A 27,577-nucleotide genomic window follows, 5' to 3' on the forward strand; every position below is an offset into this window, starting at 1 on the left:
GTTGCATTTGATTTCTCTGACTTCAAAAGTTTCCAGCTGTACTGCTTTCCCACCTCAGAAATTCAAGAGTATAAATCCAGCTAATAAGGAAACTGCTTGATTTTCTAGGTGAGTCCTAAGCCTTTCACTGGAGCAAAGAATGAAAAGTAGTGGTGCCTGTCCTCTGACCTGGGAGGAGCAGTTACTGCATTCTCCAGTAAGGACTGTTGAGTCTCTTCCAGCCCGTTTTTAAAGCTGTGTTACACTGTGTACAGGGTAACAGACCAGAAGGAAGTACAAGACGTCTGAATTGCTACCCTTGCCTGAGCATATTCATGCAGCAGCTGATTTAACAGAGCTCTAGCACAGTGGTTCTTGACCTGTAGGTGAGGCCCCCTCAAATGACCCTTTCAGAGGGGTCATCTAAGACCATCTGCATATCAGATATTTACATCATGATTCATAACAGTAGCAAAATTGAAGTTATGAAGTAGCCATGAAAATAATTTTATGGTTGGGGATCATCACAACATGAGGAACTGTAGTAAAGGGTCACAGCATCAGGAAGGTCGAGAACCGCTGCTCAAGCAGTAAGTAGTTCCTAACCCAGCAGAACCAGTGTTGTGGCAGAACAGAGGAGTGTCTTGTGGAATTTAAAAGTCCATCTCCAGGTCTCAGCCTGTAGCAGATTGTGACTCTGCTGGTCTGATGTAAGGCCACCCTAAGCACCACTGTGCTGGCCATGTACACCCAGACTGGAGAATCTCAGCGGTGTGTCTGGCCTTTGGACTGCGTGGTGTGCCATTGTCAGCTTATGCTCGAGAACCAAGTTGTTGAGGTGTTTTTAAGTTGCAAAAAGGCATCTCACAATATTTTAATTAAGTTTACAGTTTTGTGTCAGGCTACATTTCATAGCTATCATGGGCACTTGTAGCCCCGAGGCTACAAGTTAGACTTGCCTATTAGTGAGCAAATGATTTTTCTTTGTAGGTGTCAGAGGCCGTTCCCAGCCTGCTGTGCTCTGAATTCTCTGGGCTAATGTTTCTCATGACCATTTCCTGTGTCCCCCCCACTTTTCACACCTGCCTAGCACCTCTGTCTAGAACAGTGGTTCTCAGCATTCCTGATGCTGTGACCCTTTAATACAGTTCCTCATGCTGTGGTGACCCCCCAACCATAAAATTATTTCTGTTGCTACTTCATAACTGTACTTTTGCTACTGTTATGAATTGTAATGTAAATATCTGATATGTAGGACATCTGACATGTGACCCAAAGGGGTTGTGACCCACAGGTTGAGAACCACTGGCCTAGACTAATCTCTGGGAATAGGTCACAAAGCATCAGAATACTAAAGATGTCTCCATCACGGGGATACTGGTGAGGGCCTGGACACATTCCAATGAGTCCTTGGAAATATTTCCCCAGTAGCTATGAGTGGGGGTTGGGGTGGAGTAAGGGCATGGATAAAACTGACAAAGATGAATTATGCCATGATGTGGTATAGAAGAGAGAGGATGACAAGTAGGTCTTAAAGGATGTGTTCTAAAAAAAAAAATACCAAACAATCCAGCCATCTTGATTTCATGCAAGAAGAAAGAGAAAGGAGCTCAGAGAAGTCCCAAGGTCCCCCTGTCATTTCTGCCTCGGGAAGTCCAGAGAGCAGAATGGTTGGGGAGCTGAAGAATTCTGCTCTAAACAAGAACCTTGGGGCATCTTTCAGTCTTCACATTCACTTGCCCACAGAACAGGCACTACAGAGGTGTTACTCCGTGCAGCTCTGGGTTGGGAAGGTGGGTTAGTTTCATATGTTGCAGTGATAAAATATCCTGATACACTTAGGGGGAAGGGGGATTACTTCTGCTTACATTTCCACGTTATAGCCCATCCCTGTGGGGAAGTCCAGGCAGGAATTTAGTTCAGGTAGTCACATCACATCTAAGAACAGAGAGAATAAATGCATTCATGTTCACTTTCAGGTACTGGGCTTGATTTCTCTACTTTTCATGTAGTTCAGAACCCCCTTTGTAGGGAGTGGTGCCACCCATAGTGGGCTGGGTCTTCCTACATCAGTTAACTTTAGACAATCCCTCCCTCATGTATCCACAAGCCAACCCAACATAGACAGTTCTTCACTGAGGTTCTCTTCCCAGGTAATTCTAGGTTGTATCTAGTTGATAATAAAAGCTAACCATCACAGCAGGTATCTGAGAATGGTAACTTGTAGGTGGGAGATTTATGAGAAAAAGGGAAGTTCTCAATTTAAAAAAAAAAAGAGGACTGAAGTAGTCTGTAGGAAGTGAAGACTCTTTTATATTTTGTTAGTAGGCCAACAAAAGCTAGTGGTAATAAGGAAGAGCTTGTGTTTTGAGTTTAAGTACCCTAGATCTGGATTCCAATGGGATGGCTAGCTAAGGAGAGGTTGTTTTGCTCTAGCATATCTTTCTCTGTGAACTAGTTCCAGGACCAAATGAAATAGCCACAGATGCCCCATGTATGTGCCAAGATCACCACCAGTCAGTGACACAAACCACAGCCAACCTGCGACACCTAAGGTCACAGCAAATGTTTTCCCTGGTCCTCAGGGCCACCTTACCCCACGGGTTTTTTGTTTCTTTTTAGTCTCAAAGTGTGCTTTACAGATCATCAGATAATTGCAAGTGGCCGTGGAGTGCACCATACAGCTCAATGACAGCCTGGATCTGGAGCCACGGAGTAAAGAATTACCAGGAGGCTGTAGGGGTCATAATCCAGCCTCTTGCTTTATAAGCACAGAAATGGGAACATTCCCGTTCACAAGGACTGGTCCTCAGTCTGCCCCTGCTTACAGGTCGGGGAGGTGGACTGGATGGAGTTCTCAGGGGTCCTCTCAGATGTGGTGGAGACAGACTCACCCTGTCATTGCTGCCCGTATCATGTGACACCTATGTGGTTTATAAAGAGGTCCTGGGACCACTGTGAAAGAGAAGTGGGAAATGATGTTTAGGTGATAATTGTACTAAGTACTTACACTTTACACCAAGTCCATTTTCATCTTCTCAAGTATACACTTGAGACTGTGATGGCTAAGTACAAATTAACAGTTTCCTGTGTGTATTTATGACGGTTTTCTGAATGGACTGGGTTGATTTCTGGGCTGGGCCTGAGGGGAGAGTGTGGATATGCAGGATGCCGGTGGCCCATGGCTGACGTTATCGAGAACAGACTGTTGTCACCCCCATCTCTAGGACCTGAGGTCTGCAGGGCCCCTCACACAGTGTTCTCCTTTCAGATTCTGGATCCATGCCCTTCCCTCTGTCGATCCTGGATCTCTTGTTGCTCCTCAGATGTTTTCCTTGCATCGGTCTGGCCCAGACTCTTCTCACAGCAATAATGTCTTTTATGTCGCTCCTGATCTTGGGACAGAGCTCCCTAATGTTCAAGTGATTGTGACTATGTGGCTCTTAGGTCAGTCTGCCTCCCTGAAGTTTTCTGTGTCCTTCTCTCCCTTCACCTAACTTTACCTCCAACCTAACTTTCCTCTCCCCTATTCACCCTCTCCCGCACATTACCAATCTCTCTGTGTGCAGATTCCTCATCACTGTCCAACAGGTTTTTATTGCTTTATATTAATATGTGTTTGCTATTCCGTCTCAGGTTGTTTCAGTTTATCATAACAGACTGGATACAACGTTGCCATTTTAAAATAGTCATCCTTCCCCAGTTTCCCTGGACTTTTCCCACAGTCTCACAGCACGTACCACTGTCCATGGTACTGACTCAGACAGCGTTGTGGACCAGTCAGTTCCTGTTCTGGCACGGTGGTTCCCACTGCTGCCATAGTAGACGCTCTGTGTTTCCGTGGTGGTGTTGACAACATCATTAAAGAGTAGACAGCACAAAACAGTAGATTGATTGTCCCTAGGATGAACAGAGTACATCCTGGCGCTCAGGTTCATAGATGATTTGTCACTCTGGAGGAGACGACAGAACGGCTTAACAACACATCAGAGCTGACGAGTCCTTCCTGTGCTTTGGCAAAACCAGACTTCCTCTGCTTCCTGCTTTACAACCACGCTGGGTACCAGGAGCCTAAGCGGGTGGTGTTCCCACTTCTTCATCTCCTCACAGAGATGCCAGTTCAGACATTTAGGCTTGTGCCTGTCTGAGGCTGCTCATGGCTAGCCCTCTTCTGGCCATGAGTGACCCATGAGGGCAGGGATAACCAGTTTGGTTTTACAGGCAGGAAACTGCACAACTCTAAGGGACTCTGGCTCTGAGCCCAGCATTTGCCACGATATATGGCAACGAGGCTGCAGGATGTCCTTGTAGCACTGTCCAGGTGCTGCACTGCCCATCCAAGTCCTTGTATCTGAGATTACTTATCATGAGACTTACATTTAAGGACATTGGGTAGATGATTAATAATACCTTAGTAAATTGTGGAGTAAGCGCCATGACGATGGGGTGCTCGGGGAAGGACATCTGCAGATGGCGTGTTTGAGCAGAGGAGTTGACATGAGCCAATCAATGCTGAGGATGCCTGACTTATATTTCATGTTAGGGCTGGCTTTGCTAACACTGCTTCATGACACTAGAAAGAAATGGTCAAAGAGAAGATGCAGCATAGGCCATGGAAGGTTGAACAGATATAGAAACCTGTGCTCAGGTTTTGACATGCTGTATCTCTAGCTCAGGCACTGTGAGCACATTTCTTGGATATGCTCAGCTTCTAATTTCTCTTCTTTAAAATATGAAGATTGATATCTTGATTTTATGACTATTAAGTGTGAGATACATGACTAAGAGCTTTGTAAACACTTGGGCATGATGTAAATGGGCTAGTAATTAAATTAAATGGCAGTTATACATGAGCCGTTATGAGGCATGATGTGATTGAGTACCAGGCAATTAAGAACTCTGAAATGAAAAGTGGGCAATCAGTTTGATCTAGGAAAGCATCAGGTTGCCACAGCAGGAGAGAATGAAGGACAAAGCCTTGTGTGGTGTGGGTATAGTCAATGGAGAAAACTGGACAGAGGAGCCGGCCTGCCTAGACCTTGAGCCCAATGGAGTGTGGCTCTTTCTTAGAGGCAGAAGGATGCTACTGGAAGGCTTAACAGCAAGGAGCAGGTACAGTCTCATTGGTTTTCAGAAAGTCATGTGAGAAGGACATGGTAAAGTGTGGTGATTTCCCTGCAGACTTTACAACAGGCAGAGAAAAACCATCCACGAAGAGACAAGAGTGAAACTCGACTCAACCAGATTTCATTGTACATCTGACTTCTGTGTTATCTTGGGCACTACTGAGTCAACAGTACCCTTTCTTGTGAAAGAAACCAGATGTACTTTGTAAGGAATCTCAATATAAACATGTCTTAAATGTCTTGCTGTGCACTTGGGACTGAGTTAAATGCTACCTGAATACTTTTTTCAAAACTTGTGCTACACTTGAATATATCCAAAGTAAAATTATCTAGAACAGACTCTATTAGTCCTGGTTTAGCCTCAGTTACCATGAAATCCAGGCATTTTCTGTCTGCAGTAGTGAATGCCATCCTAGAGACAGCTTAGACTCCAGATAACAGCTAGGCAGTAGATTCTTGGCCATGGTTTGCCTTCTCTAAAGGGAATTTTACTGGGCTTAAACGAAAAAGATTTATTAAAGAGCAGACTGACTCAAGTCACCATCTAGATCATCTCTGAGTGGGCTGAATAGCTGAAGCCAACATTGGTTGTATTTGTTGAAGGATGTTGGGTAGGAGTCTATATTTAACCATGTATCCCCATGCCCATCCCCAAATGACTGGAATTGGGAACTAATCATTTCCTTACCCACTGCTCCTATTAATGTATTAGTTGTAGAATGATTGAATGTCAAAAGTGGAGAGACTTATCATGGGAACCCATGTTGCAGCTTTCTTACTTAGAGATGAGAAGACAGAATGCCAGAGGAAGGAGGCAGATGGAAGTCATGCGGCAGGAACTGCAGCCAGTGTCACATGAAAGGTGGCAGCATATTAAAAGTGGAACAATACAAATGACACTAGACTTCAAGAGATGAGAAATTACATTCTCTGAGATGCCCAGGATAGGAAGTCAGGATGACTCCCAAAGGGTCTGTACTGAAGGAACTTCAGTTGAGAGAGTACCCTGGATGCAGTGCTGGGGAAGGTATGTGCTCTTTATAAAGTAAGTGGTCCATTGTGGCTAACTCACAAAGCTATCATATGATCTCCTAGCAGATATTCAGTGTACAGATTTTCTTCTGTAGCATGATCAAGTGGCTTGCAGAGCCTGTTAGGGGCAGAAGCAGGGCTCAGCACACTCTACACTCTTTTAGATTGCCCAATACTTTTTAATGGCTTTAGTATCATATATTGTAAAGGGGTTCATATGCTGAACTGAGGAGCCTGGACTTGATTTGATGAGTACTGAATAGCTTTTTAACTTCTTGAAAAGGGAAAAATGTAATTAGATCATTGATTTAGAAATTTAATCTGGCAAGGGAGTGAGATGCCGGTACCAAATCAAGGCAGCCACTCAGAACATCTTCTGCCTTAGAGATCCCAGTTGTAAGAGATGCTGAAGTGGTTGGTAAGTTAACAAGCACATGCAAAGTCAGACAGCCATCAGTAATAGAACTGAGGTTCAAATTCAAGTCTGTCTTGATGTCTGTATCCTGGATTCCAGTTCTGAGTCAGGAGGAAAGCTAACATTGGAAGAACGAAGTTGAAGCTGGCATTGTCCCACCATCCTCGTGGGTGGAGACATGGTAGTGTGCATACCTCACCAGTGTACTCAAAGGGAATGGGTGGTCTAAGAAGTGAGTTTATCTGACTTGAGCATGCATGGCAGTACCTGCCCTGATAGTCACCAGATGAAGTGGGAGCTTACAGTTACTTCCAGTAGTTATCCTCTGAAAAGACTCGGATACAAGAATTGTGTGTGTGGGCGTGAGCTACATGCCTCAATTGCTGCTCTCCAGCTTATCCTTTGAGACAGTCCCTCTCAGTAATTTGGAAGCCCACCTGTCAGCTAGAATGGCTGGCCAGCAAGCCTCGGGGTGCTCTTGTCTCTCCTTCCCCAGGGCTGGAATTACAGGTGCGCACACTGCACCCAGCCTCTCATGTGGGTGCTGAGGATCCAAACTCGGTCCTCAGCTTGTGCAGGGAGCACTCTACTGAGCCTTGTTGCCAGAACAACGCAAAGATATTTCAACTTGGGGATAGAGAGTTGTGATTCTGATGAAATCCTGGCTAGTTTTCGTCTCCTCACCCTGCTGGGTTTTGATTATTTCATTCCTTTGATGCTGTTTGTTTCCTGGACACTTGTCACATAAACTAGCCCCTCTGTTTTTCCTTCTTGGCCACGTATCTTTGGACTAGGCTGCTTGACTCCTAAAACATCTCACCTCTTGTATGAATCATTCCCTTCCCTGAGCAGCACTTGATCAGCTGTTCTCGGTGCTGTGCAAAGTCACTGGCACCTTGACATTGAAAGAGAAAAGAGATAAGAATCACGGCTTTGTGCCTTGTTTGTCTTTACCAGGTAAGATGTTTTACCCAGAACCCTTTGCTTTGTGTGCTGTGCTGCAGCAGGAAGCCTCAGAGCACTCATGTGTTCCCTCCCCGACTGAGCTGTTTGATTCTGTGTGTTTCTTCCTGGGATCCTTGTTAAATGGGACAGTATGTGGCTCTCTGCTGAAGACCAAGACTCAGTCCCATCCTGCATTCATTCTCTTCTTTGGGGATAAAAACTGAACAAAACTCCAAAATCTTGGGTGTGGCTGCCCAATCTGGTTCTTGTTACACTCAAGGAGCTCTCAGGGTGGACACCAGAAGAAGCACGTGACCCATGTGACTGTCACTAAGGTATAAAGCTGGGCTATCTATGTTCCCAGCCATCTTGGATACCCATGCCTCTTATCAGTTCTCTAAGGACTTGGTAAAAAGTAATGAGAACAGAGGTGACACCTGACGTTGTGACAATGTAAAGAAAAACAAAGAGGATGAAAATGGAGGCTGGAGAGAGGGTATCCACAGCTAAGGGTGCTTGCTGGTTTGGCTCCAGCATCCACATGGTGACTCTCGGCCATCTGTAACTCCAGCTGCAGGGGATCCTCTTCTGGCTTCCATGGGCACCAGGAACACACATGGTCTACATACATAAAAGCAGGCAAAGACACATAATAATACATAAATAAATGGATGAAAATGGGAAGTAGCCACATTGCAGGTCTGTTTGGAGGCTACCTTTTAGTGTTAAGTTGTTATGGGAGCGAGGAAAGAGGAAATGAGCACTGATTGGGCAACAGTGGCTTAGAATGAAGGGGAGTCTCAGAAAGACGTGGAACATTTCATTCCCCAAGTGCTAGGAAGGAATCTATATATGTTTTCTTTACTTGGTTGGGTAGCTGATTTAAAGATAGGTATGTTCAACTCCATCTTCTCTGCATCTGCTTTCCAGAGCCCTTTGGGTCCCTTTTTGATTGTCCATGAATGTGAGCTGAGACCTCTATGCCCAATGCTAATGAGGACTGCCTTATGAGTCCAATCTCTTCAGCCCCACCCCCATCCTTCACATGATTTTTCCAAGCACTTGCACCTCCAGCCAGGCTCTCCTCTCTTTCTAGTTCCTCTCAAGTTGGACAGGTTCCTTTACGTCATCATACCATTGCCCAGTTCCTCTGCTTTGGCCCTGACCTGGAGACAGTTGGCGGTTTTTCATCCATGCTGAGAGCTTGAATAACGAGGAAGGCATGGTATCCCATCATGGAGCCTTCTCAGTTATTTTGTACCCACCTGGCACTGGGAGTCCTGAGTTTTAAGTATGCCTTCATTTAGGAAACGGGGAAGGGGAGGGTTAGGTCCACTGGGCCCTCGCTGATACTGAGTACGTATGTGGTACCAGGCACTGTTATCACAGTGGAGAATTGGAAGTAGAGTGCCAACCTTCCTTGTAGTTTTGTGAACTAAAGTTCACCATCATAAGTAATTTCTCTCCCTAACCTGTGTCTCAAATGTTGTCATTCCTCTCTGCTTTGAGTGCTTGTGTTCCTTGGAGACATAAAAACATGCATTTTCATTTCTGATCTATCTTCCTACTTTGTATTTTAAAAGAAGAACTGTAGTTATGTCTATGTGGTGTGAGGTATCCTTGTTTTCTGACTTGAATTTAGTCTCTAATCCCTTTTGTTGCAATCCTTTTACTTGCGAGATGAGGCTGGTGGCATGCCCTTTATGTAATACATCTGCGTGAACAGAAATGTCCAAATCTATCCCACCAGCATGCTAGGCTCAATGCAAGAGAAGATCCTTGTTCTTAAAACTTCTAGGGAGTTGAGTAGCACAGAGTAGGCCTATTGGAGGAACTAGGATGAAAGGATGCATGTGTAAATTCTTAGGATAACAGACAGTGTATCCCGGTCTATAGGGTAAGCTACTGGCCACACCGTCCTTCTCCTGAGTGGTGGTGAGCTTTTGCTGTTGGAAAGCCCTGCTCATAGGTATGCTCCCATTTTCAGAGCTCATGTAGACCTATGAGGGAGGGCAGACTTCACACAGTTATCCACATTTATCCCCCAAGAAATGCCTCTTACCAGGTTCCCCTCCATCGGAGTCCCTGGCAGGCCACAGCACCTTTCCATAGCCAGTGACTGACCAGAGCTCTTTCCCTTCCAGGGATGAAAAGAACCAATCCATCATAGTCAGCGGAGAGTCTGGAGCAGGGAAGACGGTGTCAGCCAAGTATGCCATGCGCTATTTTGCCACGGTTGGTGGCTCAGCCAGTGATACCAACATTGAAGAGAAGGTCCTGGCATCCAGTCCCATCATGGAGGTAAAACCTTCCCAGGGAATCACTGGGGGTTGTATGTGGCATGGATGATGAAGAGAGTCTTTGAAGTAGCTCACCTAGGCAGCATCCACACCCCTCCTATGTCAGGGAGAGATGAGGGTACCTCTGAAACCTCAGATTTGAAGATAACCTGACCTGGTCTTGTCCTGCGGGGCCCCAGTGTTGGGTGGAATGTCTTCACGTTCTGTGTCCTTGGAATCTATGCTCACTGTAGTAGTGGCCATTGCCTGCCTGCTGCCACCTCCGCTGCCTCCTCTTCCTGCTGCCATCACAGGTCACAAAACTGTCATTTCACTAGAACCAGCAGATACTTTGAAAGACTGAATTAGAAGGCAGTTGTCAGTCAGGATGAGGCAGACTGGGCAGAAACCAGAAAATGTTGTCTTTGCGGAGAAGGGTGATAAAGGGGAGCCAGCGCAGGTATGATACCGTTGCTTCTGCTGAAGCTCTTCAGAAACAGTTTCCTGTAATAGCACGAAGTAGCCAAGGCACCCCCTGTCTGGGTCCTGTCATGGCCAGGACATTAGGATAAGAGCCTGGTTTGAGTGGGCTTAGAGAACTTGAGTTCAGGCCAAAGTTGTTTCTAAAAATTAGATCTTGCTATAACTCATAATGGTTTAGGGTCAGTCTCTCTCTAGAGCGTGCTCTCTCTCCCCCTCCCTCCCTCCCCTCTCTGGATCTCTCTATCTCTGTCTCTCTCCTCTTTAAAAGTTTTATTCTGATAGAGGAGGTTTAAATGTCTTCATATCCTGGGTAACTTTGGATGCTCTACTGTTCTAGTTTCATTCTTTGGCTGGCCAGGAACAGCAAAGGAAGGAAAAGAAGGAAAGGAAAGGAAAGGGAGGGAAGGAAGGAGGAAAGAAAGGAAGAAAAGGAAGGAAGAAAGGAAGGAAAGGAAGGAAGGAAGGAAGGAAGGAAGGAAGGAAGGAAGGAAGGAAGGAAGGAAGGAAGGAAGGACTTATTTTATTTTCTGTGGGAAGTCAGAGCAGAAATTTGAAGCAGAAACCATAGGGGAATGCTACTACCTGGCTCATGCTTAACTAGCTTTTTTTACACAGCTCCAGGACCACCTGCCCAGGGAATGGTGCTGCCCATGGTGGGTTGGGCCCTCCTGCATCAATTATCAGATAGTCACTAGCAGACATGCGCACAGACCAGGCTGATCTAGGTAACTCCTGAGTTGAGGATTTCCATTCAAATGACTCTAGGCCATGTTAAGCTGGCAATCAAAGCTAACTGCTACACCCACTCTTGAAGCCAATGCTCTTTTTATTGGCAGGTTTACATTCTGCTTACTTTCTCCAGGCTGGGCAGTGCCATTGTTTTATTAAGAAAAAGAACTATAGCTGCGTTGTGAAGAGGACAGGCCGAAAATGACCCCCACACCCAACCGAAAGCCATGCATAGCTGGGTCTCCACCTTCCCTGGGTTAATCCTACCATCTCCAGCCTGACACTCAGAGATGCAGTGAAGTGTTGACAAGCCACAGAGAAGATGTTCAGGGGTGTCTGCTGAACTCACTTCTGGAAAGCTGGAGTCCAAACTTCAAAAGACCCTGAAAAATGGGGGTGGTGACGGGGTGCAGAAAGGCAGAAAGGGAAAATGTGATGCTGGCAAGGGTGTGATCAGCCCATGCAGAAATGGATATGCCCAACAGACCTGTCACAGAAGCCTGAAGGCACGTTAGATGCCAAGTGAAGTGTGTGTGTGTGTGTGTGTGTGTGTGTGTGTGTGTGTGTGTGTGTGTGTGTGTGTTGGTAACTGTACTAGTGACTGTATATTCGGAAGGGTTTTGATCAAGTCTTAGAGAAAAGCAGTTTTAGTTTTTTCTTGGTATGTTATCAGCACACAGAAAACTTCATGGCCATGGGGAAGGAGCTGTATTGCTAACAGTGTCTCCCTGGCTAGATGATATGTGCAGAAAACATCTTCCCTGCTTGTGTTAGAGTCTTCTTCTTGGCTCCGAGGGAGGGATTCCCTGACATCGAGACCCATGGCCACTTGGCACCAGCGCCTGGTGGTGAGTGAGAACTCCAGCCCATTTTATACTCCTTCCTCTTCGCCACTAATGTGGACTTAATTCCCTTGGACCCAGAGTCCTGTTGGGGGTGGTGTGTCTAGTCATCTAGATTTGATGCTGATAGCTTTGAAGTTGCCCTCTTCAAAGTGGCTCTTTTTCTAGACTGTGGGTCTTCAGATGAGTAATTCTGCCATTTATTTTCCTGGAAGTCAGGGCTTGTTTGTAAACATTTAAGGAACATGCTTCCTGGGAACAGTCAAATCCTCATGGTGAATTTCCCCTGTTCAAAACGTCAAATGAAGACTAGGTTTTACAGTGGCTGTCTGATTTTAATAATCTATATAAAAAAGGTGGGGGGAGTCAGAAAGTTCTATATTAATGGCCATCTACCCATCATGAAGAGAATCCTGGATAAAGTTGGAGTTTGGTTGGAAGGAAGGAGAAGCAGCCCAGTTGAGATAACATCTGGTTTCATTGTAAGTCCTGAGCCCGATCAACTCAAGTCATTGCAGACATGCATCTTTCCACTGTTGTAGGGCAGTACACTTCCTGGGCCCTCTACGGTCCCACTGTGTCCCTCTCTTTCCCTCTACCTTTGCCAAGTGCAGGAGTCAATTCAGAGTCTCAGGTCACAGCAGTTCTTTGGATATTCAAGCAAAGTCCTGCTTTCAGAATTCCTTTCCTGGAAAACTGTCCTTCCTGCTGAGTGACAAGACATCTTCTCTAAGAATTCAAGTACTAGCTTCATTATTATTTTATAAATCAGAAAGTGGTCAATATAAGTGAAGGTGCTTTCACCAAGAGAAAAAAAAAAACTAGAAGAATTTTCATTTACACAGTGCTTTGGAAGTGGCTAGGTGTGGTTGCATGTGCCTTTAATCCCAACCCTTGAGAGGCAGAGGCAGGCAGATCTCTGAATTTGAGGCCAGCCTGATCTAAACAGCGAGTTTCAAAATAGCCAGGACTACATAGAGAAACCCTGTCTCAAAAATACAAAGGAAGGGAGGGACTGTATAATTACTGTCTTGGAGGCTTGTTAAACTTTGGAGTGCTGAATTTCACATCTGGAAGTTTGTTAAAGCTTGGGGTGCTGGAGTTTCTGATTCAGAAGGTCTGGGAAAAAAAGACCAAAGTTTGTATCTCTCTTGAACACCAATGTGTTGGTGATGTTCTGATCCAGATAGCACGCTTGCAGAACCATTCACTGTTACTAAGACAAGGAGGGGTCGCTGAAAGTGTGGAAAAATGACAGATTCCCTGTGGCTGATACTCCACATCCTGATGCATTGCTTCCAACTTTGTCACGGGGTGTTGCACATAAGCCTTGTCTCTGTAACACTAAATTTTGCGTGAACTTACTAGCCACAACATGCATTAGTAAGTGGTTTTCCAAGTATGACTTGCTATTGTCTAGTAGTTAGTTAGTATCCAGTTTAAGCACTGTGTAGTCTAAGACTTACAAATTCGGGTCCTGCCTGTGGCCCCAATGCAGAAGAAATCCATGGACCATGGTTTGCCTCCCTGACTCCTGATGTGTGCCTGCACATTAAAGCAGCTAAGCCAATGCTCTGCGGCTTGCACGGATTTCCTCTCAAATGAGACTGAAGGCGGGCTTTCTCCCTCACTCGACTTTCAAAGTTCAGTTATCTTTCAGGCATATTTAGAGACATGGGCCTTCTTGTAAAGATAAAGTAGTTATTCTTGGCAAAGCAGAGAATTATCTCTTTGTTGCCTGGTGACTGATCAAAGTAAATATTAGTCACATTGGAATTCAGTGCAGGCAAGGCACCATGTTACTAAGTAAGACAGAAAGGACATTTCTGATAATTTTTATTGTGTAAGATATGCATGGCAAAAATATACCACTATAAGTGAATGAATCAGAGAAATTAAATACATTCATTGTTTGTGTGGCCATCACTACCATCTGTTTCCAGAACTTTCTCATTACCCCAGTAGAAACCCTGTTCCCATTGGACAATTACTTCTCCCTTCCCCAAGTCCTTGCCAAACACTTTTCAACCTCTGACTTTTGCTACTCTGAGAACTTCACATGAGTGGCATCGTCTAATACTGGTCTGTGTGTACCTGGTTAACTTTACTTGGCATGATGTTTTCAAGGTCCATCCGTCTATCAATACTTTGTTCATTTTATGGCTGGGTATCTCACTGCACAAATGCGCCACAATGTGCTTGGCCATTCCTCTCCTGATACTTATGTGGATGTTTCTCCCTTTTGGCTATTGTGAATATGCGTCCTGTGGACATTGATACAGAAGTTACAGATTTAAATCCCTACCCTGGGAATCCTTTAAATTATAGTGGTTACTAATAATTTAAAATATGTGCTGTCTATTACAGCTCAAGCAGGGTGCTGAGTTCTGTGAGAAGGATGCTTTGGCATGGGAGAAAAGTAAGAGCAACATGCATCCCCAAGGGAGACCAGGGTATGGTTAATTGCTAGAGTCTGAATGAGGAGTGAGGACATGAACTGCCTGAATCACGATTGTGTATATAAATATAGTTGTTTGCGTCTCAGACATGAACGCTCTGTCTTGTGCAACTAGCTGCTTTGGAAACCGTCAGCTTAAGTGCTGAGGGCTCCTTCCATCAAATGTGAGCTCTCAGTGCTCTTCTCTGGGGGGAAAGCTTGAATTCGGTAGGGAAGAGGAAGCAGCAGAAATCAGGAGGGATCCTGGCTGGGATTAGAGTGTTGCCAACAGAAAGTTTTTGCTCTGCCAAAATCGAGAGCACAACTTTTCAAATGTTCTAGGTTTAGGTGGCTTATGTGTCAGGAAGTCATCAGCTTGCGGCTTCTTAGAGGAGTCTAAGGAACACAGTGTCTCAAGTAGGAGCAGCGGATTACTGACTGTTCTGCCCAGTCCCTGGGAAGAGTTCCCCTGCTCAGCCCCAAGCAATCAGTTACTGGGTCATGTCTCCTTGCTCTCGCTGCAGACACCTCCCGGGGAGACTGAGAGCCAAACATAGTCTGAGGATGCAGAAGTACCAGTAGGCTGAGCTGAGTGGCAGCTGTTGAATTATAGAGACTGGAGGCTGGACTGGGGTTGGCTGGGGCAGATCGGTGTAATTCGTTGGCAGTGCTAGTGTGCCCTGGCTTCATTTTCTTAACAGCTTGTGAGCATCCTAGGAGGGATTTGTCCCCAAGTCTGCACTGATTAGGAGAGCATTGCTAATCAGGGGACCAGGGGTAGGGGCAGGGACAGAACCCAAGTCCAGGCCAGAGGACCATATGACATCTTAAGTATCGTGAAACCAGACATACAATTCCAAGAGCCAGAGACACTTCTCCAATAAAAGGAGATAGGTTAGAGGTACAGTCAACAAAAATGATAAACAACAACAACAACAAAAATAAGACCACAGGTGTGAGTTTAGGATTTTTGTCTTGGTTGTTGTTTCTAAAATGGCTAGAGCTGTCTAAGAAGAATCTGCTTCCTACATGGCCTGTCTATAGCCTGTGTTCTCTTGTGTGGCAGGATTCTGTGAGATTCACTGCGATGTTCTTTCTCCCAGCCTTTTTCCTTTCTGCTGGCGTGACTACGTGCTCCCCTCCCTGCGCTTTCGCACAATTCTGTGTCTGCTTCTCTGTGATGTGACCCAACATTGAAATTACTCATTGGATTCTTGTATGTCACTGTACAGTTCATATAGGAAAGTCTAGTTGAGTTTCAAGTTTCTGTATTCATAAACAGCAAAGAACATGCACTGGTCCTTTTTGTTTGTTTATTTGAGCCACAGTACCATTCTGTAGCTCTGGCTAGCCTAGAACTTGTTATGTAGACCAGGCTGGCCTTGAACTCACAGAGCTCCTCCTGCCTTTGTCTCCCAAGTGCTGAGATTAAAGATGTGAGTCCCCACACCTGGTTTTTTTGGTAATTGATACAGTGTTTATTTTACAAAATAAGACATCTGAACTTTTTTGGAATTTGAAATTACAAATTGGAACTTGAAGTTTATTTGTTGACAAAAGTGACAATAGACAGTCTTTCATAATTTTCTACAAACTGACTTTTGTAGATTGTAAACTCATGTTGAACATATTCAGATGTCTGTGCGTTTTAAGGCTGATAAAGTGTAGAAGTATGTTGTGGTTGTTTTGTTTGTTTGTTTTGGTTTTTCGAGACAGGGTTTCTCTGTGTAGCTTTGCACCTTTCCTGGAACTCACTCTGTAGCCCAGGCTGGCCTCGAACTCACAGAGATCCGCCTGGCTCTGCCTCCCGAGTGCTGGGATTAAAGGCGTGCGCCACCACTGCCTGGCTTGTTGCAGTTGTTTTTACAAGACTGTAATAGGCCGCTCTGTTGGCATTCTTCAGAAGGACCAGGCTATCTACTTGCTGTGCCGTGACATTGGCGGCCATCAGTTATGCTTAGGTCTGTTAATCCGTCAGAATTACAGGATGGCGACAGTCATACTTGGTTACCACCCTTGTGCTTACTAGTGGAAAATCTGCGAAGAGAGACTTCACCTCATTGTGGGGCTGCTCTACCATGGTCGGGGCAGGGACGTGTGACAGGCAGCGTTCTTTGCCTTGAAAGTAGGAAGCAGAGCGCCCATCAGGTGCAGCTACATGGGAGCTTGGGTACTCCAAGCTTGTGTTTTGAGTGTGACTTCCTCTCCTTTTTCTTGAGAGGGTAAACATAAGGATTGATACTTCTGCACTCCAATCTCCCCAGTCCTCTACTGAGGACTGAGCTAAGAAAGGTTTGGAGGATTGGTATTGCTTTCTATGTCCACTTCTGATTTGACTCGGTCATTGGAACCGTGGAAGTTGTCCCCATGGATGCCAGCTTCTAGTCTGGTGTGAGTGGGGGTGACCTGTGAGACAGCATGAAAGACTGTTACTCCGTATAACCCGGGTCTAGACTTAAGATTCCAGGGGACCTGAATTTGAATCTTGCCTGCTTCCTAGCCACGTGACCTTGGGCACATTACTTGACCTTCCCAAGCCCGTTTCTCTGTACATATGTGAAAAGTGATAGCTGCCTCTTAGGGTTCTTATCCAGATTAACTGTCACAATAAGCAGCCCAGCCCAAGGCCTCGTGGTGGAGGCCCGGGAAAGTCTAAGTTTTGTCAATATTCTAGAGAGGACAGACGACTTTTCTGTCTTCAAAACAGAACTGTCTTACTGAAGTGTGACAATCTGCCATTGTCCCATGGAGCTTAGGAGTCAGACATTCGTGCTGGGGACTTAGAAGCCCACCAATGTACTTGGATACACCTCTTTTCCTGGAGGGGAGGGCAGAGTGTGTGCAGGGCCCAGAAAAATGCATGGTACGTGGAATTACTCTGGCCTGTGGGGTCAGGGAAGGGCTGCCTGTCTACTTTCAGGTTTAGATTTGAACAGGAGGGGCTGGTAGGCATGGGGAGCTGTGGGAAGAGAGTCCCAACAAAGGGAACAGTGTAGGTGAATCTTGCATGAGTGTGGAGAAATCACAGGGCTATTGAAGAGAAAAAAGTGTTCTGGATTTTAGAGCTGAGGACCAAGTACTAGAGTAATGAATGGCAGGGCTGGGTGGGCTAGTACTACCAGGTATGTGAGCCATGCTGAGGCTCTAAAACTAAAGAGTAGTGGAAGCCACTGAAGGATTTTACACCAAGAACACAATCAGGTGCACATTTTACACGAACTGCTCTGTTAGTCAAGAGGAATATTGACTGAAAGTCACAAGATCAGGAATAGAAAATGTAGAGAGAGATAGCTGACATTATCCAGGACAGAGACAGTGGTGATGTGGGCCAGGTCCATGCTGAAGGACAAAGTGAAATGGAAAGCTGCTCGGCATACAGGACATCATTTTGGATACACTTGCGGGGTGGTACATAGGCAGACCATTGTGCTGGCAGAACCATTTCCCCAGCAGAGAGCAAGGACCCAGGCTTCACATTGCTCACCTCCAGAGCAGGGGCAGTGACAGTCGTCTTCATGAAGTGTGAGTGTGTTAGACATCGACTAGCCCTGTAAAGCAGTAGAGATTAGCCTTCAGCTCCATCATGGCCTTCTTAATCTCAGAGGCCACCTAGGATTTGAAACTAGCAGATATAAGTAGTTGGACTTGGCTGGCCTGGACTAGAGAGTGGTTTTGGATCTTCCTTTCAACCTCTTGGCACTTCATATTTTTCTAGACTACTAAAAAGTTGCAGTGGGATTTTCTAAGTGTTTTCACCACCTGAAAATGAATAAACAGAAGAGATTAAAATAAGAGAAATCGATTATTGGCGTGTTAGTATTATGACTTATAGAAAGTGAATAGTCATATGAGACCAGTTATTTAATGATTTTAGAGTATTATGGGCTAGGTGTATGGCACACATCTTTAATCCCAGAACTCAGGATTGCTATGAGTTGAAGGCCAGGCTAGTCTCCATAGCAAATTCCAGGCCAGTTGGGGCTTCACAGAGGCCTTTTCCCTCCAAAAAATGATTGTGTACTACTGTTCGGTCTGTAGCCTTGCTGTGTAGGAAATGATCTCTAGGGTGGGTGGCTTCTTGATCAGCCTTAGTAATGAGTAGGGTAGGCATGTCATTTGATGGCCTTTCCACGAAGTGCCATTCACCACTGGGGCAAAGCATTTAGCTGCTTGATTGCATGAGGGATGGAAGTAGTAGATTAATCACAGCAGAACTGTGGTCACAGGGATGGCTCCAGAACATCAGAGCCAGGGTCTCTGATTCTCCAGGCCTTTGCTGACTGGTACAGGGTGACTGGTACAGTTGTTACCCGTGTATTCTAGACAGAAAAAAAAAATGGAAGAGGGGCAGAGAAATGGCAGGTTAGAGTTTCTCTGACCTGGCTGTGTCTCCTCTAAAGAGTCTTCTACTCAAAGAATAGCTCTGCAGGGTGGCCAGTCGTCATACAAGAGGCTGAAAAGTAGCATTGGTTTGGGTTTGGTTTTTAGCAAACCAAGCAGAACTTCTTCCTCAGCCCAGTGTCTTCACAATAGCAGAGGTGTGTGTGGGTACCATGCTGCCACAGACCTACAGTCCTGAAGTCAAGAATCCCGGGGCGGCATGGGGTGTTTGTATGGGAGGTGCCTGTGTGCTTTACTGACTGAGCTGCTGTCTTCCTAGCCTCTTGCCCTCGTTGATTACACATTGCTACTGTCTGTTAATCCAGGCCATTGGGAATGCCAAGACCACTCGCAATGACAATAGCAGCCGCTTTGGGAAGTTCATTGAGATTGGCTTTGATAAAAAGTACCACATCATCGGGGCCAACATGAGGACCTACTTGCTGGAGAAGTCCAGGGTGGTCTTTCAGGTGAGTGGCAGGACTGAGTCATTCGTATTTGGCTATCAGCGTCGTTCCCCCCTGCACTCACAGAGCAGCCCGTCTCTTGGCTTGGGATCAACCTCCTTGTTTTTGTTCTTATCTTTCAGAGTAAACATCCATTTGGACTAAGCATTAGGTCCACAAATGTCTTGCACAGCTTCGCCTGTTGTGTGTTAAATGAGTGCTTGATCCCAGGATAAAGGACAGGGCAGTCTTCTTGCGGCTTTTACAGTCTTACCATTAGAGAATGTTATTAAGTAGACCCTGGGTTTCGGCTTTCAGAGAACCTGCTTTGGTGGGTCAAAATATGGATGGGGTTAGAAAGAAAGGTGTATGTGCTGAAATCACACACACACACACACACACACACACACACACACACACACACACACACACACATGTTCCTAGGAAGCAGAGTCCTCATTTCTTGCCCACCGTGGTCCTTGAGTGCTCTCTGCCGACCCTCCTTTACCTCCTGCTCAGCTATCCCTGGCCTGGGCCTGAACCCTTTCTCCCTGTGTCTGGAGATGGCTGGTGCCACTAGCAACCCCGTGCATCATTCTCCTGCAGCAGCTTTGTCCTTCCACCGTTGGACTGAGATAGCTACACACATGAGTCGAGTGTGTAGCTTGCTTTTCCTTGTGCAGAGTGGCTTCCCGGTCCCCGGGGTTCAGCTGTGCCCAGGATCCCCCAGAGTCTCCTGAGCTATTTCTTAGTGAGGAGTCCCCGCTGATGAGTAACAAATATTTCATGAACTCTTAGAGCAGCCCCCCTGCCCCTTCCCTCATGGCTTGGTTGGGCAGTCCTGCATCCTTCCTCTACTACAGCACAGAAAGCAGGCAGCTGTTTTGGGTGGACTGACAAGCAGCCGGCTCTCCACCCTGGCTGTGAGTTTCCTCTTCGATCGTTGACACTACCCAGGCCTCCTGAATATTTATACACCATTCCCCCCGCCACCCTACCAATTTAAGGTTGTTCTAGTCATGAGTGTCCTGACTGCCTGGCCCCCCAAAATAGGCAAGCTCAGCTTTAACTTAGTCCCAAGCACCCCCTCCCAGGAGCTTCCAACAGAGAAGCAACGGTCTGAAGAGTGTTGCTCAAACAGCACGGATGGTAGTGTTTGCTGACTGAGCCACTGTTGGTGACATGGCGCTGGTGTTTAATGTAGAAAGAAAAAGGAAATGCCTGTTTCCACCTAAGCCAAGACGTGAAGCCCTCACAGAAGGCCCTGTCATAACAAATGAAGAGTAAGGCCGTTGGAATTGCAGCTGGCCAGGGCATGGAAGGAAAACCTGAGGGAGGGTGGTCTAGCTCACACCATCTGGATGCAAGGCCTGGAATCCGAGTGGTCAAGGAGATGATCTGGGGAATCACTGCCTAAAATCGATCTCCTTTCCTCCCCCAGGCGGATGACGAGAGGAATTACCACATCTTTTACCAGCTCTGTGCTGCCGCCAGCCTTCCCGAATTTAAAGAGCTCGCTCTGAGTAAGTCAGCAGGTACACGGGGTCCTCTGCAAGGACAGCCGCTGCAGCAGGCAGCCAGGAGCTCTCTGCCCGGAACCTTGGGTGGTGGGTTCTTGTCTCAGCTCTGTCCCTGCTGTGGTCCTGCCCTTTAGTCCCATCAGAACCTCACTGCCAGTTAGTAAAGCAAGTTAACTACATCCAGGCTACCTGCAAGGAATGAGCTGTAGGGGTGGGGTAGGGTGGGGTGAGCTGCAGGGGTGAGTGGGGTGAGCTGCAGGGGTGGGTGGGGTGAGCTGCAGGGGCAGGATGAGCTGCAGGGGCAGGGTGAGCTGCAATGGTGGGGTGAGCTGCAGGGGTAGTACCTGTTTTTCAGAGCAGTGAAGTTGTCACCACTTTCAAAGGTGTGATGGTTCAGTTAGTGCCGCCGCACAAGCGTGAGGACCTGCATTTGGATCCCCAGTTAGCCGTGTGTGAGTCCATGTCAGTAACTCCAGCACTGGGGACAGAGAAATGAATTCCTGAAGTTCTGTGGCCAACCAGCCTGCCTAGCTGGAATAGAGGGTCTCAGGCTCAGCAAGAGGCCCTCGGTCAAACAGTAGGGGAGAGAAGTGAGCAAGGAAGGCATCTACTGTGACCCCTGGCCTCCATGGATGCACACAGACGCACACAAGCATGTATATATACAACATGCACGCACGGATTTTTTTTAAAAGAAAAAATGAGTTTCTTCTTTCTACACCATGAGAAATGGGTCCCTTTCAGAAGATCTAGAGATTTAAATAATGCTCATCACTTTTCCTTTACCATTGTGTGTTAATTCATATTTTAGGGTTTGAGATAGAAAGGATAGGAACAGTGCTGGCCATGGTGGAGAAGGCCACAGAGCACACGCAGGAAGGATAAGTAACAATTAAGACAAGTGAGACTCAGTACTGCAAAACTATGGATCCCTTCTGAACAGGCGTGGAAGTTTCTAGCATATCCATGGTAGAACACTCACTAGAAGGAAGTGGAACAACCAAAAGTGCCTCTCTTATCTCTATCAAGTGAGTGGGCACATCTTTTCTTTCCCCCACAAATGCATTAGCAATCCCCCATGTTTTGAGGCACTGATAGGGAAACAGTGGTAGGCTGACTTTTATTCCTGGCTCTGTTGCAGGCAGCATCTCTCCTTGGGCTGGAGCTCCTGCCTCGTCTGTCTGAGACTAGATGGAGTCTTGGTTCTGAGACCTCAGATACTGAGTGATGAGGGGCCAGCCTGGAGCTGAACAGCATCCTGCCCTTGGCCTGTTATCTGTATTTGGGTCTGTGTAGAGAGAGCCTTGGCTAAAAGAGGATGTGAAGAGTTGGTTTGTCTAGGCAAAGGCTGGTTGGTCTTTGCAGCTCTGAGATAAACAGATTACTGAGGCCATGTCCCCAAATCTTAGCTATCCTAAGGACCAGCACTGGTCCCAGCTGTGCCCTTAGTAGCTACAATCTACCAAGTGGTGTCTTAGTCACTGGTCTGTTGCTATAAAGAGACACAAGGACCACAGCAACTCTTACAAAAGAAAGCATTTAAGTGGGGGCTTGCTTATAATTTCAGAGGTTTAGTCCATTGTCATCATGGTGGGGAGCACAGTGGCATGCATAGATAGCACTGGAGAAGTAGCTGAGAGCTACATACTGATCTGCAGGCAGAGAGAGACAGACTCTGGGCTTGGCATGAGCTTTTGAAACCTTGCAAGCCCACCCCCAGTGACACACTTTCTCCAACAAGGCCACACTTCCTAATGTTATTTATGAATATTATGAAATAATATTATTTCAATCCTTTCAAATAATGCTGCTCCCTGGTGACTAACCATTTGAATATATGCCCCCTTTGTGGGCAATTATTTTTCAAACCAGAAGAGTGGTTCCAGGATTTGTTTCCTTCCTGATAAGTTCCTGTGGTGGTTTTTGTACATATTACATATCTTGCTTGATTCATTCATGAAACTTGACTCAAGCCACGTCGAGTCAAGCCATATTGAATGATGCAGCTATGGGTCCTACCATAGCTAGCCTGTCAATTGCAGTATGGAATGGTAATCACTGTGTCACAAGAAGCAGAGTCTCAGGCCAAAGCGCCCTCTATGAAAAGTCATAGTTTACTCGGAACCCTGAAAGGACACGTTGGATGGCACCCACTGTGCTGATCTGTCTTGTTGTGTAGTTGCTGGCAAGTCTGATCCTTCCAGGGTTATCATAACTTCCCAAGGACAAGGATTGCGTGCTCCCAGCTAGTCAGTGCAGGTTCTCAGTAGCCCTTGTTTGAGCAATAGCCTGACCTGGGGCCTTTTGGGTTAGATGCCAGCTCTTAGTCGAGAGTGACCAAATAAGCAGCCATGAAAAGGACCATCCTCCTCCTCTTGTCCTCCTAGAAGGGGGGTAGGGTGGGTTTTCATAGCTGACCTGCAGAAGCACTTTTTCTCTGAGGTCGGTTTTATGGAGAATCAAATACTGACAAGATCCACCTGGCTGGCCACTTCGTCCTGAATGGAACTTTAGTAGGGAAGTTGTCTAACTTTTCATTTACGTGAGTTGTATTGAGATTTAAAATGGCTTTTCCTTATCCGCTGTTTGTGAAAGGTACAGACTCCCTGGGCTTCTGCCAGAATCCTTGAAAATTACTCAATTCAATCAATTTCTTGCATCTTGGAGAGAAATGAAGAGCCTCTGATAAGCCTATGGCCTTGTGGGTGGATTGGCTATGAGCCCTGAAACTGGGTTTTTGGTTTCGTCGATAACCCTGATAAATAGCTGGGAAAGTCAAATACGCGGACAAGCCAAAAGCTCCAGGAGATTCCGTAGACGCCATAATCCTTCTCTTGTTCTTAACTTAAAACACATTATACAAAAATCTCTGGTGCCCTGGCATGAACTTGTGCATTTGTCTGAAGGTGGAAGGCATGGGTTTGTGTCTTGTCACTCAGATTCTTCCACTACCCGACTGCTGTTCTTTATGCTTAAAATGACCTTGGGAAATTTAGAACAAAGTCCAGTGGTAATTTTGTTAGGGAATAAGGGATGGTAAAGTTCCCATCTTCCTTAAATCTATTACTCAGGTGCTTAAGAAAGTTCCCCTTCCTTTTTACTATCACGAGTGTGTTGATACAGTTTCATAGCAGTCACCACAGACTTGCGCAGGTCAGAGTACAGCCTGCCCAGGTGAGGTCCAAGCTCTGTGACATTGGCCTTGATGTTTGGTGCTCCAATCATAGATTGACGGCCTCTTTGTGCTCTGGTGACTGCCTGGGCTATTGTCTGTCTGATGAACCAGTTAATAGGCATTTTAGTATTTATTTCTTCTTGTAAATTCTTACAAAAGAGGGGGAGGGGGCAAAGAGGAGAGAGAGATCACAGCCGGATGATGAGAGACAATGTTGTAGGTGGGAAGGATAGTGCTGGCTTCATGGACCTGAGTGGAAGAGAGCTGAGCTGCGGCCAGCCAGGCAGATAGGGAAGGACCAAGCATACGCTGCTTTCGTGTCTTTTACTAAGGAGTCTGTTGTGTGATGACAACTGGTGACTTCCGCAGCAGGCGGAAGCAGGGGACAGAGAGGATCTTGTTGATTGCACTCAGATCCTTTGGCAGGTGGCTTCTGCAGACAGTGTCACCTGAGCCTAAGAAACGACCCGGCTGGACCTGAGTTTGGAAATGCAGAGCAGGAAAGGTGGAGGTGATCTGTCAGACACAGAACAGCAAGCAGTAGGGCCCTAGCTGTTGACAGTGAAGGATCTTTTGAAGATGCTGAAAATGCCTTCCCTCCAATGCAGAAGCCAGATGTCTCCTTTAGAGTCTCTAGTGACCCTGCTGTCTTGGCTGACATTCAGTAATGAGTTAAAAAAAAAAAATCAAAATCATGGGACACTAAAGATCAAACATCTCTTCAGTGGAATGTTCCAGTAGTAGGCTTTCCATCCTGGTCATCCCCTGGTGAGCCTGTGCAGCCCCTTAGCATGCTGTAGTCATGCTTGGTTTACATGTTGGAAGCAAATGGAGTAAGTCGTCTTTAGGTGGCACTGGGAACGTTGCCAGGTAAGCTGTTTTGAAAAGTGAGTGTAAGAGGAGGAATAGGTTTATTAACCTTTTGGATCTATTCTTGCTCAGCACCCTGAGCTTGTGGAGTAATTAGCTATGGAGGTGCTAAATATATTTTGAGTGTAAGTCATAAAAATTTACTTCTGTTGAAGCTCTGAGAGAGTAAAAGGCTGAAGTCCTTTCTCTTTTAGTTCAAGAATCTTGGCCTCCATTCATCTAAGTGTGTTCATCCTCCAGGAAACCTCTCTTGGCACACGGTGGATGTTCTTTGTATTCCTTTCTATTTATTCCTATGAAAGTCTAGGCCTAGCCTATTATAATGGTGGTTGTATAGTCAACCGGAACATCAGTGCTGAGTTCTGACACTGAGAGCTGGGCCTGGCAGTGTTTAGTGCTCAGTTTTCCAGAATTGTTGACAGACTTCATTGTGGCCTGGAGCACTGATGTTACATAGGAGCAGTATCAGGACCTGGGTTGAGATGAGAAAATAGAGGTAGTTAGGAACTGTCAACCACATGACAGAGGGAGGGATGGAGGAGCAGCTGTGAGGAGATGGGCATGTGTAGGACACGAAGAAAAGAAAGGAAAAGCCGTGAACCTGGAGGAGTGGAAGGTGGCCATGCCACAAAAGGTTTAGGACACTTGGCTTGAGGGCGGTGAGACTGTTGAGGGGCTTTTATGTAGGAAAGTGATGTGACTGAAGTTACCAGCATTGCAGGGGTGGGGTGTGGGGTGGGCAGTAGTGAGTCTTTATTTATCCTACCTGCCATCTCCCAAATCACAACACAGAGACTTACTATTAATCATGAAAGCTCAGCCAATAGCTTAGACTTGTTTCTAATTAGCTCTTATAACTTAAATTAACCCATTTCTATTCATCTATGTGCTGCCATGTGGCTCGTGGCTTATTACTTCATCTCCTACACATCATGTTTCCTCTGCATCTTGCTGAAGACTCCCTTCTTCCCAGCATTCTCTCTGTCCTGGAAATCCTGCCTCGCTTTTGGCTGTTCAGCTTTTGATTAAACCAGTCTGAGTGACACATCTTCACGGTGTACAAAAAGATTATTTCACAATGTGAGGGGCCGAGGTAGAGAGAATGTAAGCCAAAATACAAAGATAGGTTTAGAATCTTTCACAACATTCCCCCCCGGACAACACTTGCCGAAGGTCAGACCCACAGAATTGGCAGGTGGCAGGCAGGCAGAATGGAAAAAAACCATAGACATTCTTGGGAGAAAAATTGAAAGACATGGTGTTGAAGGACTTGAAGTTGCTATCGAGTGTGTTTAGCTGACATGGTATTCAGTGTGCATTACCAGGTCCAGGGAAAAGGATTTGGGGCGAGGGCAGGGGAGGTTTCAGGGAAAGAGGAAAAGCAGCCCATGTCCGGTCTTGGCCTCCCATCAAAACCAAGTGTCATACACACCGAGCATGAAGTACCAGGCAGAGCTGTCCTCACATTACGTCAGAGACTTAAGTACTTCCCAGAGATAACTTTTTAAAACTTGTGTGTATGTGTGTAGGTGTGTGTACATGAGTGCCAGGGCCCACAGAGGCCAGAGGCTCCAGATCCCCACAAGTGGGAGTCACAGGAGGTTTTGAGCCTGCTGGTATAGAGAGGTGCTTAGTGTCCAACTTGTATCCTCTGTAAGAGCAGTCATGCCCTTCACCGTGGAGCCACCTCTTCAAACCCCTCCTCACCCCAGTAATTTTTACTGGACTAAGTCATTGTTCTTCATTAAACCTCTGAGGCCAGACCCTTCAGAGGAGCAGACGTTACCGTCCTCTGAGTAATGCATTCCAAGCGCTTGTTGGGTATCTGCCCTTTGCTAAGCTTGTCCCTCACTTGTAAAACACTACTGACTCTCCTTTCTTCAGCTGTCAAGGCCGTCAGAGGCACAGCTGAGGGAGGGGAGAGAACACTAAGGACCCCAGTCCTTCCTTGTCCTGACAGCCCTGGCTTGGTAAAATCGACAAAGCCAAGTCCCTGACGCCCTCCACTGCCCCTCACTTGTCAAATGTGGCTGCTGGATGAACATCACCCAAGGCTAGAAGTTGAGATTCCAGGATGTGACTCTAAGCATATATTTTCCTTGTATGTTAGGTCCTTTAAAAAGTCCAATCTGAATTAAGTGGTGTTAAACTGAACTTCCCATGACTTGTTTACCTTACCAACTTATTCACCATGCCAGTTTTATATGCACGCAGCCACACACTTTGAGTACAATAGAAGTTTCTATATTGCTCAGTTTTCTCTCTCATTTTCCATTGTGGGTAGGGTATTCTAAAGGATTATACATCCATCTAATACCAAAAACTGGTGTGAGCTAGCATGTTCAGAATAGACATCCTCATAGGTGGTGATCTGGGGGTGATGAGGAATGAAGATCTTTCTAGTGTCTCACTTCTTCTGCCTCCCACAGCATGTGCAGAGGACTTCTTCTATACATCCCATGGAGGAAACACAGCCATCGAGGGTGTCAATGATGCAGAGGACTTTGAGAAGACCCGACAGGCCCTCACACTTCTTGGTAAGGAACTGCTGGGTGAGAGTAGCCTGCACAGGGCCTGAAGGAAGTGAGGGGAGGTCTCACTGGCTTACCTACTAAGTCTCCTGAGCCTTGCTGAACGTTTTCTTGCACTCTTACCTCTCTCAGTCCAGAGGCTCCAAAGTTTACAATTTGGAAGTTTTCTTAGAAACAAGCTTTTGGGCCAGGTACTGCGAAATATCCCGCCATTTACTTGGGAGTTGAAACAGATGAAGAGAAACCAGTGTAGTCATGTCATTGTGTGCTGTGGTCTGAGTTCAGGGCAATGTGCGCCCCCAGAAAGGCCCTCCCACTGAGCCAGACCACCTGCATACTAGCCACAGCATCTGAGAAGAAGCAGCCCCCAGTGTCTGGGAGCCCTCGT

General features: G+C 46.2%; 1 protein-coding gene across 2 annotated transcripts in view; it reads left to right on the plus strand.

Annotated features, from left to right (window-relative positions):
* Myo5b (myosin VB) overlaps window positions 1-27,577 on the plus strand; it is a 291,674-nt gene that overhangs the window by 150,222 nt on the left and 113,875 nt on the right. For both annotated transcript variants that reach the window (XM_052742546.1, XM_052742545.1), the window contains exons 5-8: window positions 9,642-9,798; window positions 18,974-19,117; window positions 20,535-20,616; window positions 27,088-27,195. In XM_052742546.1, coding sequence (XP_052598506.1) covers window positions 9,642-9,798; window positions 18,974-19,117; window positions 20,535-20,616; window positions 27,088-27,195 — 491 coding nt within the window. The remainder of the gene's footprint in view (window positions 1-9,641; window positions 9,799-18,973; window positions 19,118-20,534; window positions 20,617-27,087; window positions 27,196-27,577) is intronic.

The sequence above is a fragment of the Peromyscus californicus genome, unplaced genomic scaffold (assembly GCF_007827085.1).
Source record: "Peromyscus californicus insignis strain IS unplaced genomic scaffold, ASM782708v3 Scaffold_17__1_contigs__length_78620276, whole genome shotgun sequence".
Lineage (NCBI taxonomy): Eukaryota > Metazoa > Chordata > Mammalia > Rodentia > Cricetidae > Peromyscus > Peromyscus californicus.